Below are 19,332 nucleotides of genomic sequence, written 5' to 3' on the forward strand. Positions count from 1 at the left end.
TGGGAATGAAGGTGATAGGTCAGGGAGGAGGGTGGAGTGGATAGGTGGATAGGCAGGTAAGACAAGTCATGGGGACAGTGCTGAGCTGGAAGTTTGGAGCTGGGGTGAGGTGGGGGAAGGGGAAATGAGGAAACTGGTGGAGTCCACATTGATCTTTTCTTCAGCAAATAGTGTATATGAATCAACTTAACTTAGCTTTCTCTCTACAGGTGCTGCCAGACGTGCTGATTGTCTCCAGCAATTTAGGTTTTACCGATACATTGCTATGGCCAAGTTTATGTTCTGAACTATTGATTGCAGAATTGAAATTCACCAACAAAGTTTTTTTGATAAACAATTTCTTTTTATAAAACATGACTTAGGAAATATAGATGCAAAACTTTTCAGCACACAATAAGGCAAAATACTGCTGGAAATCTGAAGCAAACACAGAGAATGCTGGAGAAACTCAGCAAATCTGGCTGTATCTGTGGAGAGAGAAATAGTTTATGTTTCGAGTCTGACATGACTCTTTGGAATGAAAATAAATTGGAAAATAGGTTCTTTTTTGACAGAGCTGAAAATGTGTTGCTGGAAAAGCACAGCAGGTCAGGCAGCATCCAAGGAACAGGAGAATCGACGTTTCGGGCATAAGCTCTTCTTCAGGAATGAGGAAAGTGTGTCCAGCAGGCTAAGATAAAAGGTAGGGAGGAGGGACTTGGGGGAGGGGCGTTGGAAATGTGATAGGTGGAAGGAGGTCAAGGTGAGGGTGATAGGCCGGAGTGGGGGTGGGGGCGGAGAGGTCAGGAAGAAGATTGCAGGTTAGGAAGGTGGTGCTGAGTTTGAGGCATTTGACTGAGACAAGGTGGGGGGAGGGGAATTGAGGAAACTGGAGAAATCTGAGTTCAACCCTTGTGGTTGGAGGGTTCCGGAATCCTGAAGAAGGGCTTACGCCCGAACGTCGATTCTCCTGTTCCTTTGATGCTGCCTGACCTGCTGCGCTTTTCCAGCAACACATTTTTAAGCAAATGTATAGTGGCCCAGTCAAAAAGAAAAATGGGTTGTTAATAGTGAAGAGAGAAAAATAATAGATGAATAAAGGATGTGTATTGAGGTGCGTAAGAAGGGAATTAGTCCTTTCTTCTGAGTGCACAGTAAGCAAGTTACAAACTTAGGGAAGGGGGTTGAATGAGAATATAAGAAAAATAGAGGGCATGTATAAAGTAATCAGTCTCTGAAGGTTTTGAATTCAATGTTGAGACCTTGAGGCTGTCGAGTATCTAATTGGAAAATTAGATGTTGTTTTTTGAGAATACATTGTGTTTCATTAGAACATCACAGTCACCCCAGGACAGAAATGTTGGCAAGTATACCTGATGGTTTATTGAAATGACAGGCATCTCTGATTTTGGGATCATTCCTGCAGCAATTGTGTAGGAGGTGCTGGTGAAACCATGTTTGGAGAAGTTTCATCCCCTTATTTAAATAAAGGTATCTTTCAGTTGGTGGCAGTTCAGAGTAGGTTCACTAGAATGATCCCTGGTATGGAGGATTGTCTATGGGCAAAGGCTAAAGAGATTGGGACTGTGCACACTGCAGCTTAGAAGAATGAGAGATGATCTCATGGGGACATTTAGGATTCTTCAGGGGCTGAACAGGTTAAATGCTGAGGGGATGTTTCCCATCACATGAGAGTCTAGGGTTGGAGGGCATAGTCTCAGAAAAAAGGGGCACCAATTTAAGACTGAGAGAGGAGGAATTTCTTCTCTGAGAGTCTTTGGAACTCCTCCTCACAGAGAACTGTGGGGATAGATTCCTTGATTTTATTCAAGGCTAAGATAAGTTCTTGATCTGCAGGGGAGTCAAGGATTAAAGGGAAATGTCCCATTTTCCTGACATGAGGAAATTTGGATCACTCATGATCCCATTAAATAGCAAAACAAGCTGAAGGGCAAAGTGACCTACTCCTGTTTCTATTTCTTATGATATTGTGGATGCTGGAAATATGAAACTGAATATTTCCCGTGAAGTCCAGTGACCCTGAGGTTCTGAAAAAGTATCAATAGATTCGAAACATTAACTCCGTTTTCTCTCTACAGATGCTGTCAGACCTGCTGAGTTTCTGCAGCACCTTCTGTTTTTATTTCAAATAAACTAATTTTCACAATCCTTTAAACATAAGCACCCAAAACAAATTACGATTTGGTGGTACATCTCCTAGAGAAGAGAGAAAGCTGAACAATGAAGGAAAAAAACTTGCCAATTTTTCCTAAAAATGCTTTAAGGGACTTTCCAGAAGACTGATTTTTTTTTTTTCACAATTAGATGCTGGAAAATGGGCGGAATTTAACTAATTTTTTCATTGTAGTATAATTGTGTGAGATATTATTTCCTTTTTCCAATAAATTACATGTTAGCAGTGTAGGACAAATTAGTTTGGGAATAATATTATAATGAGTGTTCAAATTGGTAAGGTTTTCACCATCCCGTTAATATATCTAACTTCTCAAAAAATGGTTTATTTATGTAGAAATATGCAATTACCCTGTACTACAATCATGACTCCTCCTTTCAAATTCTTTTAGGCTTTCATTGTGGCTTTTACCTCAGATATGATTCCCCGTTTAGTTTACATGTATGCTTATTCTGAAAATCCTCGACTACCCATGCAAGGCTACATCAACAACAGTCTGTCAATCGCCAGCGTTTCAAAGATACACCCCAACTTGGAAAGAAATTCAGAAATCCTCACTTGCCGGTAAGGATTTCACAAACACTTTTATGTCCTTCTTGCGGGTAAGTGGATTACCAATGGTGATTCAGTTATAAATGTATTTTTAAACGAAAGAGAACAATCTAGTTCTTTTGACAAAGTTTGAAAATGGGCCTGATTTTCCTGCCAGTGGCAATCTCCCTCAGATTGACATTACTGCCCTTGTTGATGAAGGAAGGGAGCTCCGCATTTCTGAGATGCGCTTCCGCTGAAATGTGGAACTGTACTTCCATTGTGACAGTACTTTCACAGCACAGAACTGTCAGAGGAAGGCCAACCGTGCCCCTTTGCTCACAGCAGCTGTTACATCCTGAATTTCAAAGGCCAGGAATCGCACAGAGTCACTGTGACAGCTGCTATCAAACAGTGTATGCAGAAAATGGGTGTGATATTAAGAGTGCCAGGATGGTTGGGTGCCAGAGGGATAGAGGGTAAGGTGCCAAGTGGGTTGTGTGCCAGGTATGTAAGGTGACAGTTAATAAGGGTGGGGTAGGAAGGCAGGTTATAAGAAGGGAGGGGGCAGGTAGGTTTTCAGGGTGGGTCCACTGAGGATTGGGCAGACAGATAATGACTGTAGGTGGTTCGCTCTAGTATTAGGGGACCAGTTAGGGTCTGCAGGGGGAGTAGGGGTCAGGTTGCGTCCTGGTGGAGATTGCTCCAGTTTTGGCAACAGGATGCGTTTGCTGGTTGGGTCACAGAATTGGGACTTAATCTGGCAGAGATGAGGGTGTGGGTGCTACTGACTGGGGAGATGTGTATCAGGAGCAGGAAAGGGCTTCTTGGATCGATATCTAGGTTTTTAAGGGATCTGTGGGTTTTGAATGAGATAAACGTGGGGATAGACTCTGCATTTAATAGTCTAACCTTTCCTGGGTAACTAATTACTCAATTTCATCAGAACTGTCCAACTTCTCCAAATTAAGTGTAGACTTTTGGAGGGTTGCAGATGTGAGGAGGTTGTACAGGGGGAAAGTTCACTTTCCCAGGCCATTCCCCTGGAGTCTGCTGCAATGGGATTCTACAGGGTTCCCATGCACACCCCCTGTCTGTCTGGCTAGAGGGGAATTCTGATTATCACTTGTGTGGGAGTCAGGGCTGCTTTGACCTGAAGTGTTTTGATTTTCAGACCACTGTCAAAAGTTGCTGTTATTGATAGCAAACTGAATGAGACTTTTTTCATTTCACAAAGATGTTTCCTTTTCAAATGTGCAGGTATAAGGATTATCGTTACCCTGCAGGACATCCATCAGAGTATAAGCACAACATGCAGTTCTGGCATATCTTGGCTGCAAAAATGGCATTCATTATCATCTTAGAGGTATCATTAAAATCTCTTCTTAGAGTTTAACCTCTGATTGTGAAATGCAAGTGTTTGAAAAAATATTATTAAAGCTGCTGAGCACATAGGCTGATAGGATTGTGGTTTCTAATTTGGAAGGAATTTGATTAACTAACAGTTTGTTGATGTCAATTCATATTGACACTGGTTTACTCCCTCAGATGAGTGAGATTAATATTCACAGTATAACCCTGAAGCTAGCTGCCTCTGAGAAGGTCAGCAGGCTTAATTTCCCACCATCTGAAATTTGCCACCTTTACTCAGATGGGGAGGCAATGGCCAAGTGGTATTATCACTAAGCTACTAAGCCAGAAGCTGAGGTTAATGTTCTGGGGATGTGGATTCGAATTCTGCCATAGAATATAAAAAAAAATTCTGGAGACAAACAATTATGGGTTAAAGAGTCTAATGAAACCATTGTTCATTGTAAGTGGAAAAAACCTATTTGGTTCACTAATCTCCTTCAGGGAAGGAAATCTGCCAACCTTACCTGGTCTGGCCTACATGTGACTCCAGACCCACAGCAATGTGACTGACTCTTAACTGCTCCCGGGCAAAAAGTGCAGGCCAGTGACACCCATAACCTGTGAATATATTTTTTAATAGAATTGTGTATTTACCAGCACTTCAATAGTATGCAAATTCTGCAGCTCCCTCTCATCTTGCTCAGCTGTTCGCTCACCAGGTTGAGCCTTATTAAATTGGAGCTATGAAATAATGATGCCCTGTTAGTGAAAATAGCTCCAGTTTTAAATTTGTAAACCGTCTTGGCAGGTTAGATTAGGTGAAGAAATCTTTTTAGAACGACATCTATTTCTTGACATAGTGCCCGGAAACCAAGTACAATCCAACCCTCAGGCAACTGTGTGCAGTTTGCAAATTCTCCCCATGTCTGTTTGGGTTTCCTCTAGGTGTTCCAGTTTCCTCTCTCAGTCCAAAGGTGTGCAGGTTAGGTGGGTTAGCCCTGGGGGAGGGTGCGAGGGGGGAATGAATCTGGGTGGAATTCTTCAGAGAGTCACTGTGGACTCGATAGGCTGAATGGCCTGCTTCCACACTGTACAGAATCAATGATTCTGTATGTTAATGAAAAGGGCTATGGAGCTGTCATAGTTTCTGAACAAACATCTCTCTAAGTCATTATTTCAAAACCGCTCGTTTCTGGAATCTTACTGCCAACACATTGACTCCAGTAAAGCAGCCAAATGTCATTCTTTAAATGCAACTTCTTCATCACAAATGTACAAAGCAGAAGCTACAGAGAGTACTCAGACACGTTCCCAATTGCTTTGCCATTCATGGCTGATCTGATTGTAACCTCACATTGATATTCCCACTTATCCCGATAACGTTTTTTTTTTGGTTAAAATGCACCTATCTACAGCTGCCTTAAAAATATTCAAGGACTCTACTCCCACAACCTGTTCAGGAAGACAGATCCAAAGATTAGCATCTTCTGAGAGAAAAGAGATTCACCCAACCTCTCTTTTTAATGAGTGGCCCCTAATTCTGGATTTTCCCAATACAGGAAACATCCTTTCCACCTTTACCATTCAAACAAGTAAACATTGAATATTTATTTCGGAATACAGATAGTTCTTCTACAATGTGATGTTTACGTTCTTGTGTAACCCCGTGATATAGAAAAATCACGCTTTAGAAACAGCGATTAAAATGTTGGCACTATAATCATGTTACAGCCAACACACGTTATAAAAGTTCACACTTTAGAAACAATGGCCCCAATTCGTCAATCGCGTTATAGTGAAGTAGGGCTAACAAAACTCACGTTATAGCAAAATGGCCTGTAATGTTCCCTGGAGCACATTAACCAGTGCCTAGGATATTGTTAGGTGTTATAGAACTCAGAAACTTTCTATCCCTGAACCCCCAGATGAAACATCATGCTAATGACTTTCATTGTTGAATTCTAATATTCTCTGTTTATCCGACTAGGTCCACGGTGCTGTAGATGTGGATTTATTTATGGTTTTTATTTTGTTATTGCTGTTCACTTCCAGCATGTTGTTTTCCTGGTCAAGTTTGCAATCGCTGCACTGATTCCGGATGTCCCGAGTGAGGTGAAAGCTCGGATAAAACGGGAGAAGTATTTAACGCAGAAGATTTTGCACGAGTATGAGCTCAATAAACTGAGAGAGACACTTGCTGGCTCAGGGAATTGTGCTGGAAACAAGGAAGTCTCCGTGCAGGCAGAAAAGGTGGAACTGCTGAGCGAGCAGTTATAGTCCAGCTTTAAAACGCAGCGAGAAAGGACTCATGTGTCTGCCATGGTAAAGCAAATTGATTTGTTTATTTGGCGAGGAACGGCCTGCTATGACGACAGTTCCAGCAATGGCGAAGTTGCTGCAACTAATTACGATGCTGCTGTCAAGTTGTTGAGCTAATGCTTTTGGTGCAGCAACAGTTGAGAGTGGTTTTCTAACCTGGCAATTAACAGTTCCTGTTGTCTCCCTGGCTGTGCCATTCCTTTGACGTATGAACACTTCTATTGTTGTCAAGGAAACACTGACTGTTAAACCGTCCAAAACATTACTGACCTGTTGAAAAGCTCACATATAGGATAATGAAGAATGTCAAGATATCAGTTATAAATCTATGTTAAACCTTATCTGATCTAGAATGAGAACCAATGCAATCTTGTGATCAGGTGCAATGTTTTTTGGTTTGACTCCTTTGGTTGTTGACTCCATCATATTTGCTTTATCTTCTCTCGGCCGCTCCTTTTCTGTCTCTTGTCTCTTTTTATTCCTTCGCCGCCTTTTCTCTTCCATCTACCTTCATCAGACCGACAGTACTGTCTGTAACATAATGAAACAAAACTTACACAAAATAACTTACAAAGTAAAGTCATGTTCTATGAAATCTAAAGTGGAAACTACTGTGAGACACCAATGCACATAGTGTAACTACTGAAATCTCAATGACCCATTCACACAGGAAATGTCTGGGCAGATTGCTATAAGAAAAGACTTCTTTGTGTCAAAGATATGGTTGTTCAAAATTCTTAACTTTATGCACATGCTGAATAAAAAAGCCATCAGTTTATTGTAATACCGCCACAGCTAAATGCTACACACCTCTTTATTGCTACAATGTTGGATCGTGCTCTAGTTTCAATGACAAGTCAAGAAATATGCAATTAGTTTAGAATCAAAATTTACACTCGGAGGTTGCATTAAAACCTTCTTTGAAAGATGTTTTAAAGAGGTGGCTGTTTGGAGTGCAGAATAGGTGTGGAGTGAGTGTGTTCTAATCACAGATGTCCCAACCTGTGCCAGCAGACAAATGGACGTTCAAAAAGCCGATCCTGCAGCAATAACATGCTATGGATGACATAAAGAGACATCAAAGAAGGATATTCTTAAAGAGCCTAGACACGTTGGCCACCTGCCAATGCCCAGTGTGTCTTGAAAGTGGAGCTAGATTGAAGCTGTGAAATACCAGTGTAGCGGGCAGTTAACTGGCTTCAATCGGCCAAAGAGCAGGCATCCTAGAGGGCAACGTATTCCCTCCTTTGTATTATGGGATCGGGATGGGTGGGAAGGAGGTGGGATGGGCACTCAGCATATTTTGTATGCACGCCCCCCCCCCCTACCAAAAACCTGCCTGACATAAAATCTACCCCATGGTATCTTGAGGTAAGGTCCCTCCAGCGAGCTTCTGAGACTGGGCTGACATGGTGCCATTCCCCGTTCCCCAAGAACTTTTCCTTCCTGAAAGCCCAGAGATGGACCGAAAGGTCAGCAGGGTTGGGGGGAGACCCCCACCCTCCCATGTGGTATCACGGAGGCAGCTCACAGAGATCGTACGTTACCCAAACGTAGGCTCACCAAGGTGCGAATGAAAACGACCTTTTCTCTGAAAAACAAAATAAATTCACAAACATAAGCATGGGGAGCCTGATCCACCATTTAATAAAATCATATCTGATCTAATCGTAAGCCCCAATACTCTTCCCTCACTCCCCCCAACACACTTGCTTATCAAAAAAACTATTCACGGCTGCCTTAAAAATATATTAAAACTCTGTTTCCAGAGAGTTCCAAAGACTCTTGACCCACTTTGAGAAAAAAAAACCTTTTGTCTCATCTCTGTTTTAATTGGACTATGGCTTCTTGAAGACATTGATCTTTAGTTCTAAATTCTCCCATGAGATTCTAAATTCTGTCAACATTTATCCTCAGGATCTTATAGGTTTCAATCGAATTTCTTATTCTGAACCCCAGCCAAAACAGGCCTAGCTTGCCCAATCTTACCTCATGCGACAACCCATCCAATTCAGCTTTTAAAGCTGATAAACAAAAACAGAAATTGCTGCAAAGACTCAACAGGTCTGGCAACATCTGGGGAGAGAAAAAGCGATGCTTCAGGTTCACTGACCCTTATTCAAAAAGTTCTGAAGGGTCACTGGACCCGAAACATTAACGTTGCTTTCTCTCCCGAGATGCTGCCAGACCTGCTGAGTTTTCCCAGCAATTTCTGTTTTTGTTTCTGATTTCCAGCATCTGCAGTTTTTGTTTGATTAGGCTGATTAACCCTTCTCTGAGTTATTTCTGATGTATTCTGGTATGACTGTTATTTTGTAAATAGGAAGAGTGCATTGAGTAGTAACTAGTCCAATAGACCAGGGGAAGGTTTTCTTTGTTGCTACCTGTGAATGGGCCATATGTAAAATAGAGGATCAGATTGTGATTATTCCCAGGTCAGTACGGTCTTAATGAAAGGAAAATAGTTGTTGGCAAAGCGTATTTTTCACACACTAAATCCATGCTTTAAGTTATCTGGCACAATGTGTTCACTTTAACATTGTTTTATTTTTAAGGCCTGCATTTCTTCTGATTTACATTCACAATCCTGGTATCACATAGTTGTCCCCTAACCTCCAGCCTAACCTGATGCAGTTACATCCCCATGCTTTCTTCCCCCTGGCTTTACTTCCTTCGCCTTTGTGGTGGGTCTTGTCCCCTGTTTGCCCCCAAACCACTTTTCATCCCTCTCCTGGCTTGCCATCTCTGTTCCCCATCGCCCCCTTCACCCCCTCATAATCTTGCCTTTGTCTGCCTCTTGGGCCACTCAGTTCACCATTCCCCCACACCGCCTGTAGGTTCCAAACTTGTCCTGATGGGCTCCATTTACTGGTGGAAGTTGGTGGGCTCTCTGCACTGACTATCCTCCACGATTGGATGGCACCTGGTCAATCTAAGGTACTGTATTTTAAGAATATTTTGAACAATACTGTATTGTACTGTAAAGATCTTGATTTTCTTTATATTCTGTGTTCTATTTTAGTTTGCAAGTTATTTCAGCTGTGAATGTACAGTGCTGTGCATGTATGGTACAATATTTCAACATGTTTTTTGTTTTGGGCTAAAAAGAAATTGCCCAAAGGAACCTAACTCAGACTTTAACATTGGCTCCCATAGGAATCAATGATTCACTTAAGGTTGTTTCACTTAAAGTTATGAGTTTAAGGGACGTAATCAGAGTTTTAAGTGAGGACTTGCTGTACAAACTTCTAGGAGGTGTGCTTCCACATTAATCCAGTCAGAGTTCTAGTTTCCTCAGAGACTTGCACAAAGTCGAAGTAGAAATGTGTTCATCTAGTCCCCAGTTTCAATCACTTTTTTTTCCAAAGACCATAATCTTTAAAAACTGACTTCAGGTCATAGGCAATTGCCAAGCACAGAATTCTTTTTAAATATATAATGCAGTTTTAATTTTAAGTCTTTTTGATTGCAGTAAAGCCAGTACCAGTGGAAAATGTCTATTAGAGGACACCGTACAAGCCACCCTTAAGTAAAAAACAGTCGTTGCTGAAAACTCGGGCCGTGCAGTTTTGATGAGAGGAGTGAGGAGATGGACTGACCAATGTCAGTGGCACAGATGTGGCTATCCACCACTATGTTGGTGTCATGTTTGACTGAGTCTCCTGCTGTAGATCATTAGGAGGATCTTTATCAAGACATTGCACCCTAGTAAAGGCAAGAATGTGAAGTGCACTGGCTGTAACCTGGGCACCATTGCCTCCTCGAAGTTGCTGGTTAAATTTAACATTCATTCCCATTTTGCGGGGGCGGTGAGTGGTGACCCTCGTTCATGGACTCAGGGCTAGCACTGAGCTTTTCACCCAACCAGCTGATCTGCCATGGGGGGTTTTTGACCGTGAGCATCTGTAAGAAAATTGGTAGGAACTGAGAGCTAAGGACATGTTTTCCGCTGTTGGCAAAGTTGGCATAGTGGACACATCTAACCGTAACCCATCTTGTGGCAAACCAGGGAGCAGAGAAGTGAATCAGTGACTGGTATCCCCAAGTAAGGTTGTTTCCACTTTTCTCCATATTCACAGGAACTGGGAGTGGGGAGTGAAGTTGTCAATACAAATTACGTATATCATCACAAGCAAACAGTGAAAATCCTCACTTGCCCATCATTTGAGTACATTTATGGTTTGTTCTTGTGAACCTCCAATCTATGGATCTCCCCTCCACGCATCAGTTGTTCAGAGTCTTTCTGCACCACATCTTGTCCCTTCAGCAATCCCCCCCATCCCGGCAACATTCTCTTTCTAAGATCAAGAATTTCTTCTGCTGTCAATTGCAGAATCCTCAAAATTCCCAAGTCCATAGGATTGATAAACCTATCTCCATTTGGCTCCTCAAATTGGATTCAGACATCTTTCCTGACCCTTCAGACATGGAGGCAAAAGTAGCTGAAGCTATCAATAGCAAAGACATAAGACCGCACTCTGCTGTGTATAATGTATCAAGGATTACTCTTCCTTTTCCCATTAGCTGCTGCAGCAAGATGATTTCAACAGTACTTCAGTCTCACCGCCAAGAATTCAATGATTTCAGCATTTACATCTGCTATCATAGGTTTTCTTTCATTGCATTTAGAGCTATTTTGTAAACTTGCTTTAGAAGTTTAGAAGTTTTATAAGTTCTAAAAATCCTTTGCAAGTCCATATGTGTTTTGTTTTGTGAATGAAAACCATTGGGTCACATAATAGACATGGTACTGTGAAAAAGGACTGAAGATCATTCTTGCCATTAAAACCAGGACTAATCTTGTTTGAAATTAAAAAAAAGAAACTGAATGGAAAAACTCAACACATCTGGCAAAGTCTGTGGAGAGACAGCAGGGTTTTGTGTCCAGTGACCCTTCTTCAGAACTGGACCTGAAACATTAACTCTGCTTTCTCTTCACCGATGCTGCCAGAGCTGCTGAGTTTTTCCAGCAATCTCTGGTTTTGATTTTGATTTCCCGCGTCTGCGGTTCTCTGGATTTTTCTGATCTTATTCAAAATGGATTGCCAGTCAATCTGATCACTCCCGTCAACACCAGGGCTGAGTAGTGGTCACTGCAGGGAGAGGGCCCAAAGAGAATCTTTGCAGCCCCTGCACATCTCCCCGCCTCTCTACCACCCCCTCCCCCCTCACACTCCTAAGGCAGGTCCTGAGCTATGAGGGTGGGAGAGATCCTAGAATCCAAGGACAGCATAGTGGGGTTGGCAGATTCTGTCAGGTAGGGACATGGGGAACCTCCCTAAATGATTCACCGTGCTCTTGTCAGTACCACTTTTCTTCATGTGGGCATTTATGAACAAAGCTGCCCACTCCAGCTGTAATTGGATCATGCCAGCATTTATCGTGGTCAATTGACCTTTGAATGAGCTTGGTTGACTCTTTAGTTATTTACTTAAAGTTTCTGGGTAAGGTTGCTAATTTGCCCACCTGCCCACCCTCTGTAATATGAGGCTAAGTTCGAGGTGGACACGGAAATTAGCAGGCCAGGCAGCTGTCCTATTTTACACACACACCCACATCCCGATTAAAAACACACACTGCAGGGCCATCTCAGCTTCAGGTAACATAAATATTGACAAAATTTGCTTCTTCTAATTGCCCTTATCACTGTGGGAACACTGGCTAACTTTTTACTATAATATTTTTTAAGAGGCATGGTTATTTTAAATTCTGTTTCAGATGCCATCATTAATATTCTGATTGTTAATAAAACCCATAGGTTTTAAAGCTACAGTTTTACTTCATCATTGTACACTGCTGGCCACTTAATGTGTCCTGACTGAACAACATAGACATAAAAGAATTGAAAATTTATTTCACTTAAAGTTGATCAAATCAATTGAAACCGCACAAACTCATGGCTTGTGAATTAACACTCTGAAATTCTTAAAAGATTTTTGTAAACCTCTATCTGTAAAGTACAGGGCGGCACGGTGGATTAGTGGTTAGCACTGCTACCTCACAGCACCAGGAACCCAGATTCAATGTCAGCTTCAGGCGAGTCTCTACGTAGAGTTTGCACATTCTCCTCATGTCTGTGTGGGTTTCCTCCAGGTGCTCTGGTTTCCTCTCATAGTCCAAAGATATGTAGGTTAGGTGGATTGGCCATGCTAAATTGCCAATAGTGTCTAAAGGTGTGCAGGCAAAGTGGGTTAGCCATGTGAAATGCAGGATTATGGGTATAGGGTAGGGGAGTTGAATCAGTGCAGACACAATGGGCTAAGTGGCATCTTTCAGCACTGTGGGGATTCTACCTAGAAAGCAGTTTGATTTACTGCAGTGATAACTCAGAACTATATATATATTTTTAAAAATCAGTTATCATTAACATGGAAACGCAAAACCAAAGATATAAGAATTCTCAATGTGCAAGAATCAAAATGCACAGTAACATCAGACTAGTGAAAATCCCCAAAGGCAAAATACTGCAGATGCTAGAAATCTAAAACTAACACAGAGAATGCTGGAGAAACTCAGCAGGTCTGGCAGCATCTGTGAAGAAACAGTTATCGTTCTGGAGAGGAGTAGGACCAAACTCAAAACATTAACTCCATTTCTTTCTCCAGATTTCTCCAGCATTCTCTCTGTTTGTTTCAGATTCTGTGCTTGCTGTAGCAAAACTGGCTTGCTGCTAAATTGAGAAGTCAACTTGTTGACTGATTCAATTTTCAGTGGCACACAAGCAGATGTGGTGGGATACCTGCCCCTGACCAGATGGTTGCTGTATTTCAGCATAAAAATCATTCTGTTGTGCTGTGTTAGACTCATCTGAAGAGCAATCTGCCACTTAGAGAAATCTGCTTGGTCTAGCGATGCAAGGATGAGCTGGTTCCTGTAGATTCATCTTCATTCTACATGCAGCATCTATGAGATACCCTTTCCATACTTCTTGAACGTTACTCAATAGTTTTACACTGAACACTAGTTAGTCGGCTGAGAAATTTGTGATGCGACTAGTCATTTGTAGGCTGGCAGGGAGCCCGGGGGAAAATAATAGTTGATGCATTATGTGGCAAATTCTAAATGAATTCTCATGTGCAAGTGCTTATCCTGTACTCTCATGGTGTCAGGAGAGAAATGAGTCAGGATTCTTTAATCTGCAAATATTATTCAATATCTTTAACCTTTGCATTATAGAAATAATCAAATATTGATGCATGTCCACCCCCCACAGTTAGAAGTGAAAACTTAAAATGCATCAAAGTCACGAGATTCTGAAGGGTTTTGAGCTGTAGGCTTTAGTATTGTGTAAAGTGAGATACAAGCATGTATTGAGTATAATATTTCCATAACTGTTGTAAATATTAAATGTACCTGCATCTAATCTGTATGAAAAGAATAGACTAAGCCGGGACACTGAACTATAAATCATGAACTCAGCATAATTAGCCATGAACTATTGCTATAAAAGGCTTTTATAGATTTAAAAAAAAACTTCAGTGCCTTCAAAGGAAACATCAAAAAACATTAAAATATTCACATCCATGCAACATTCTCTTTCAAAATACTTCCCATCTGACCATTGCAGGCGCATCAAACCTATCCTCTTCCTGGAAACTGGTTTTCTCAACTTGTTTTAGTGCATTCAGGCAAAAATGAAAACTGCAAGTCCCTTACTAGACTGTTGCTGCTTTCTCAAACAGTTGAGTCAAATAACTCCCTTTAACATTGCACAGAGGGAAAATATGCCTTACACACAAAGAACTCAATAAAGCCATATATGTTTACAGTTCCTATACAGATCAGTATTGCCCTACCTTGTGAACCCCGTTAGAGAGGGATTTTGCCTATTCCAGGCAGCCAGACTGAGCATTGTTGACTTTGGCGCTTGGGGGAAACAAATGTGTCCAAGTATTTCATGCATATTGGCTACAGTTATATGTTTATTACTTTGTTTCAATGAAGGAAAAATGTTACATGCCTGTGAGTAGCTGCTTTTCATCATTAATTTGTACAGTGTATTTTTGTAAACCTGTTTTTTTGCACTCATTCTGGTTCTCCCTCTCCTTCTAATGACAACTTCATTGCAGATGATATTCCACGTTGCTGATTTCCAGTATCAGGAGATTGTTTCTCATAAGACTATTTGCCTTTCAAATGACACAACTTTGATTATTCAGAATACTTGTATAACACATCTGCTTTTTACCTGACTACAAATTAAATAAAACATTTTACAATGTCACGGCAACTCATTCAGCTTTTGTGCTTTTTTCTGTCATTCAGACTTCTGATTTACCACTGGTGCTGTGGTGAGAGTTTGATTGCAGGGTTGTCAGTAAGGTTTTGGGATGAGGCATGAGGAAACAGGTACTAAGTGTTTACTGTGAAAAAGAATATGGAAGTTTTAGAAAGTAGCGAAATAGATGGTGACACCTTGCAAAATGTCCATATTACAGAGGAGAAAGTGCTGGATGTCTTGAAACGCATAAAGGTGGATAAATCCCCAGGACCTGATCAGGTGTTCCCTAGAACTCTGTGGGAAGCTAGAGAAGTTATTGCTGGGCCTCTTGCTGAGATATTTGTATCATCGATAGTCACAGGTGAGGTGCTGGAAGACTGGAGGTTGGCTAACGTGGTGCCACTGTTTAAGAAGGGCGGTAATGACAAGCCAGGGGACAATAGACCAGTGAGCCTGACCTCGGTGGTGGGCAAGTTGTTGGAGAGAATCCTGAGGGACAGGATGTACATGTATTTGGAAAGGCAAGGACTGATTAGGGATAGTCAACATGGCTTTAGGACATAGAAAGGTACAGCACAGAACAGTCCCTTAGGCCCACGATGTTGTGCCGAGATTTAACCCTAATGTAAAATATAGTAACTTAACCTATGCACTCCTCAACTCATTGCTATCCATGTGCATGTCCAGCAGTCACTTAAATGTCCCCAATGACCTTGCCTCCACCACCACAGCTGGCAATGCATTCCATGCATTCACAACTCTCTGCATAAAGAACCTACCTCTGACGTCTCTTTTATACTTTCCTCCTAATATCTTCAAACTATGACTTCTCATACCAGTCAATCCTGCCCTGGGGAAAGGTCTCTGGCTGTTGACTCTATCTATTCCTCTCATTATTTTGTACACCTCGATCAGGTCTCCTCTCTTCCTTCTCTTCAGAGAGAAAAGTCTGAGCTTATTCAACGTTTCTTCATAAGGCAAGCCCTCCAGTCCAGGCAGCATCCTGGTAAACCTTCTTTGCACCCTCTCCAAAGCCTCTGTGTCTTTCCTATAGTAGGGCGACCAGAACTTGACACAATATTCCAAGTGTGGTCTCACCAGGGACTTGTACAGCTGCAGCAAAACCTCGCGGCTCTTAAACCCGATCCCCCTTTTAATGAAGGCCAAAACACCATATGCTTTCTTAATAGCCCTATCCTCTTGGGTGACAACTTTGAGGGATCTATGTACTTGCACACCCAGATCCCTCTGTTCCTCCGCACTGCCAAGAATCCTGTCTTTAATCCTATATTCAGCATTCAAGTTTGACCTTCCAAAATGCATCACTTCGCATTTATCCAGGTTGAACTTCATCGGCCATTTCTCAGCCCAGCTCTGCATCCTGTCTATGTTGCGCTGCAGCCTGCAGTAGCCCTCTATTCTATCGACAACACCTCCAACCTTTGTGTCATCTGCAAATTTACTAACCCACCCCTCAACCTCCTCATCCAAGTCATTTATAAAAACTACAAACAGCAGAGGCCCAAGAACAGAGCCCTGCGAAACCCCACTCAACACTGCCTACAGGCAGAATACTTTCCAACCGCAACCACTCTCTGCCTTCTGTCAGCCAGCCAATTCTGAATCCAGATAGCCAAATCTCCCTGTATCCCATCCTTCCTGACTTTATGAATGAGCCTACCATGGGGAACCCTATCAAATGCCTTGCTGAAGTCCATATACACCACATCCACTGCTCGACTGTTGTTGACCTGTCTTGACACCTCCTCAAAGAGCTCTAAGATTTGTGAGGCATGACCTGCCCCTCTCAAAGCCATGCTGACTACCTTTAATCACACTACGCTTTGCCAAATAGTCATAAATCCTATCTCTCAATTCTTTCCACAACTTTGCTGACCACAGACGTAAGACTGACTGGTCTGTAATTGCCAGGGATTTCTCTATTACCCTTCTTGAAAAGAGGAACAACATTCGCCTCCCTCCCATTATGAAGGGCATGGATAGGATAAATAGACAAAATCTTTTCCCTGGGTTCGGGGAGTCCAGAACTAGAGGGCATAGGTTTAAGGTGAGAGGGAAAAGATATAAAAGAGATCTAAGGGGCATTGTTTTCATGCAGCGGGTGGTACATGTAGAATTGCAACATTTAAGAGACATTTGGATGGTTATATGAATAGGAAGGGTTTGGAGGGATATGGGCCGGGTGTTGGCAGGTGGGACTAGATTGGGTTGGGATATCTGGTTAGCATGGATGGGTTGGACCGAAGGGTCTGTTTCCATGCTGTACATCACTATGATTCTAAGTGAAGATTAATCAGAAAGGGAATGCACCAACCTCGATGGGATTTGGGTTCCGCTGCTATTAGACCCAATTCTTTATTTGTTCAACAAGGGAGGGCAGATCGGAATCAATCTCCAGTGTGGGTAAAGAGCAGATCACTGATCCAATGGCCTTTGGAATAGGGGTCAAACCCCACGCTGCTGGTATCAATCTGATCCACAAGATCTCTCTACTCAAATAACATTCCCAGAAATCCAAACGGCTGTGGCCACAAGCACTTTTACTTATAGGTTGTGTTCTAAAGCTGTGAATAGTGATGATAGAGGGTCCAATTTGCAGAGGAAAGGGGCATGGACAGCATGGTGGCTCAGTGGTTAGCACTGCTGCCCCACAGCACCAGTACGTGGGTTCGATTCCACCCTCGGGAGACAGTGTGGAGTTTGCAAATTCTCCTCATATTTGCGTGGGTTTCCTCTGGATTTCCTCCCACAGTGCAAAGATGTGCAGGTTAGGTGGATTGACCATGGGAAATTACCCATAGAGTCCAGTGATGTGCAGGGTAGGTGGGTTAGCCAGAGGCAATGGAGGGTTACAGCGATAGGGCAGGAGTGTTTGGGTCTGGGTGGTATGCTCTTCGGAGAGTCAGTGTCGACCCAATGGGTTGAATGGCCTGCTACCACACTGTAAAAGATTCTATTTTTTTCAACACCATTGTGCAAATAATTTTGTTCAATATTTCCATCATCAGGGAAAAACACTCCTCATGTGGCTGGGGAGCCAACACCAAGCAAAGCCCACTCAGGGCAAAGCTGTGTGGAAAAGAAAAAGTGAAGGGGGAGGGTAGGGATTAAATCAAAATAGAGCTGGAAGGGGTAATAATGCAAACCACCCCAAGCTTTCCCCACCTATCCCTGAAGGCAACGAGAGTGTTGGTGAACACCACGCACTCCCTCTCTATTGAGACCCAGGCTCAAAAATATCCTCAGAAGAGGCTGAAATGACCCCCTCCACAGCCCACTGCCTGGACCTGTTTATAATTGTCGGCATTTTATGACTTTTCCTGACTATCATACGGCTAACTAGGAATGTCTCCCACACATAACCTCTGAGATTGGTGTATGGTGGAAAGATATGCAGGTTTATAGTCAACCTGTTTGACCACATTATGAATATGCTCCCAGCCCAAGGCAGGAACTCTAACCTCCAAACATTGCACCCACCGACAACTAACCTCATGGGGATGCCCCATAACGAAAGACTTGCATTCCTGTCAAAACAGAAATTGCTGGAGAAACTCAGCAACTCTGACATGGAAAGAAACAGAATTAAAGTTTTGAGTCTGATATGGCTTATTTTGCAAACGAAACAGTTGGAGTCACTGGATACTGCAAAGGCTCTGGGCCCTGACAACATGCTGACGAGAGTACTGAAGATTTGTGCTCCAGAACTCACTGCTCCCCTAGCCAAGCTCTTTCAGTGCAGTTACAATGTTGGCATCTACCCAACAATGTGGAAAATTGCCCAGGTGTGTCCGGGACACAAAAGATACAGGACAAATCCAACCCAGTTGGAAGTTTTCAATAACAACTTCCAGCAAATAGACATTCTGGAATTTATCTCTCAGTACAAGCGGTGAGTTAATACCAGATTAAGACACACAACATTAAATGCCCTGGTTTTACTCAGTTGGATGGAGGCATAGTTAGATTCCTGTCTGGATGTCAAATACAGCTGCATTCCATTAAACTGAACACTGTCGTCCTACATTCTTTGGCAAATCACCACTCATACTGATCGGCACAGAGCACCTTTAGAATTGCAGCTTGTATTGTTTTCATATACTTGCTGTTCCTTTTGATCTCTTATGAGCTGTCTGAGGAATTTTGAGTAGTCCAGATGTGAGTTTGTCCCTCCACGTGTCTCAACATGGTCTCTGTTTCAACAAGATTTATTTGGTGTGGAACTGAACCTTCATTGTCTTTACCTAACAAACCAAAAGCATTTTCTAAGTTAAAAGCTGCATACTACAACTGTTGGAAATCTCAAATAACTGAAAATTCTCAACGCATCCTGCAGATCTTGGCAATATCACGGAAAGGAACCCTGAAAAAATATTTCAGATCTTGACCTCCAAACAGGAAATGTTAGGTGCATAATAGGTTTTAGGAGCAAGTGCAGACCATTCAGCCCCTCAAGCCTGCTTTCCCATTCAGTCAAGGGAGCTTGAGGGGGGGGACTTTTCACACACACATGGTGGTTTGTATATGGAACGAGCTACCAAAGGAAGTGGTAGATGCAGGTACAATTACAACATTTAAAAGACATTTGGACAGGTACATGTGTCGGAAAGATTTAGAGGGATATGGGCCAAATGGGACTAGTTTAGTTGAGGAAACTTGGTAAGATTGGATGAGTTAGAGCGAAGATTCTGTTTCCATGCTGTATGACGCTACG

General features: G+C 42.3%; 1 protein-coding gene across 9 annotated transcripts in view; it reads left to right on the forward strand.

Moving 5' to 3' along the window:
• ano5a (anoctamin 5a) overlaps positions 1 to 14,606 on the forward strand; it is a 205,644-nt gene extending 191,038 nt beyond the window's left edge. For all 9 annotated transcript variants that reach the window (XM_043705404.2, XM_087996280.1, XM_087996279.1 and 6 more), the window contains 3 exons: positions 2,565 to 2,737; positions 3,965 to 4,070; positions 6,110 to 14,606. In XM_043705404.2, coding sequence (XP_043561339.2) covers positions 2,565 to 2,737; positions 3,965 to 4,070; positions 6,110 to 6,334 — 504 coding nt within the window. In that variant the 3' untranslated portion in view covers positions 6,335 to 14,606. The remainder of the gene's footprint in view (positions 1 to 2,564; positions 2,738 to 3,964; positions 4,071 to 6,109) is intronic.
• Positions 14,607 to 19,332: the final 4,726 nt, after the last annotated feature.

The sequence above is a fragment of the Chiloscyllium plagiosum genome, unplaced genomic scaffold, assembly GCF_037043375.1.
Source record: "Chiloscyllium plagiosum isolate Xiang-an unplaced genomic scaffold, Cpla_swu_hap1 HiC_scaffold_18, whole genome shotgun sequence".
NCBI classification, from domain to species: domain Eukaryota; kingdom Metazoa; phylum Chordata; class Chondrichthyes; order Orectolobiformes; family Hemiscylliidae; genus Chiloscyllium; species Chiloscyllium plagiosum.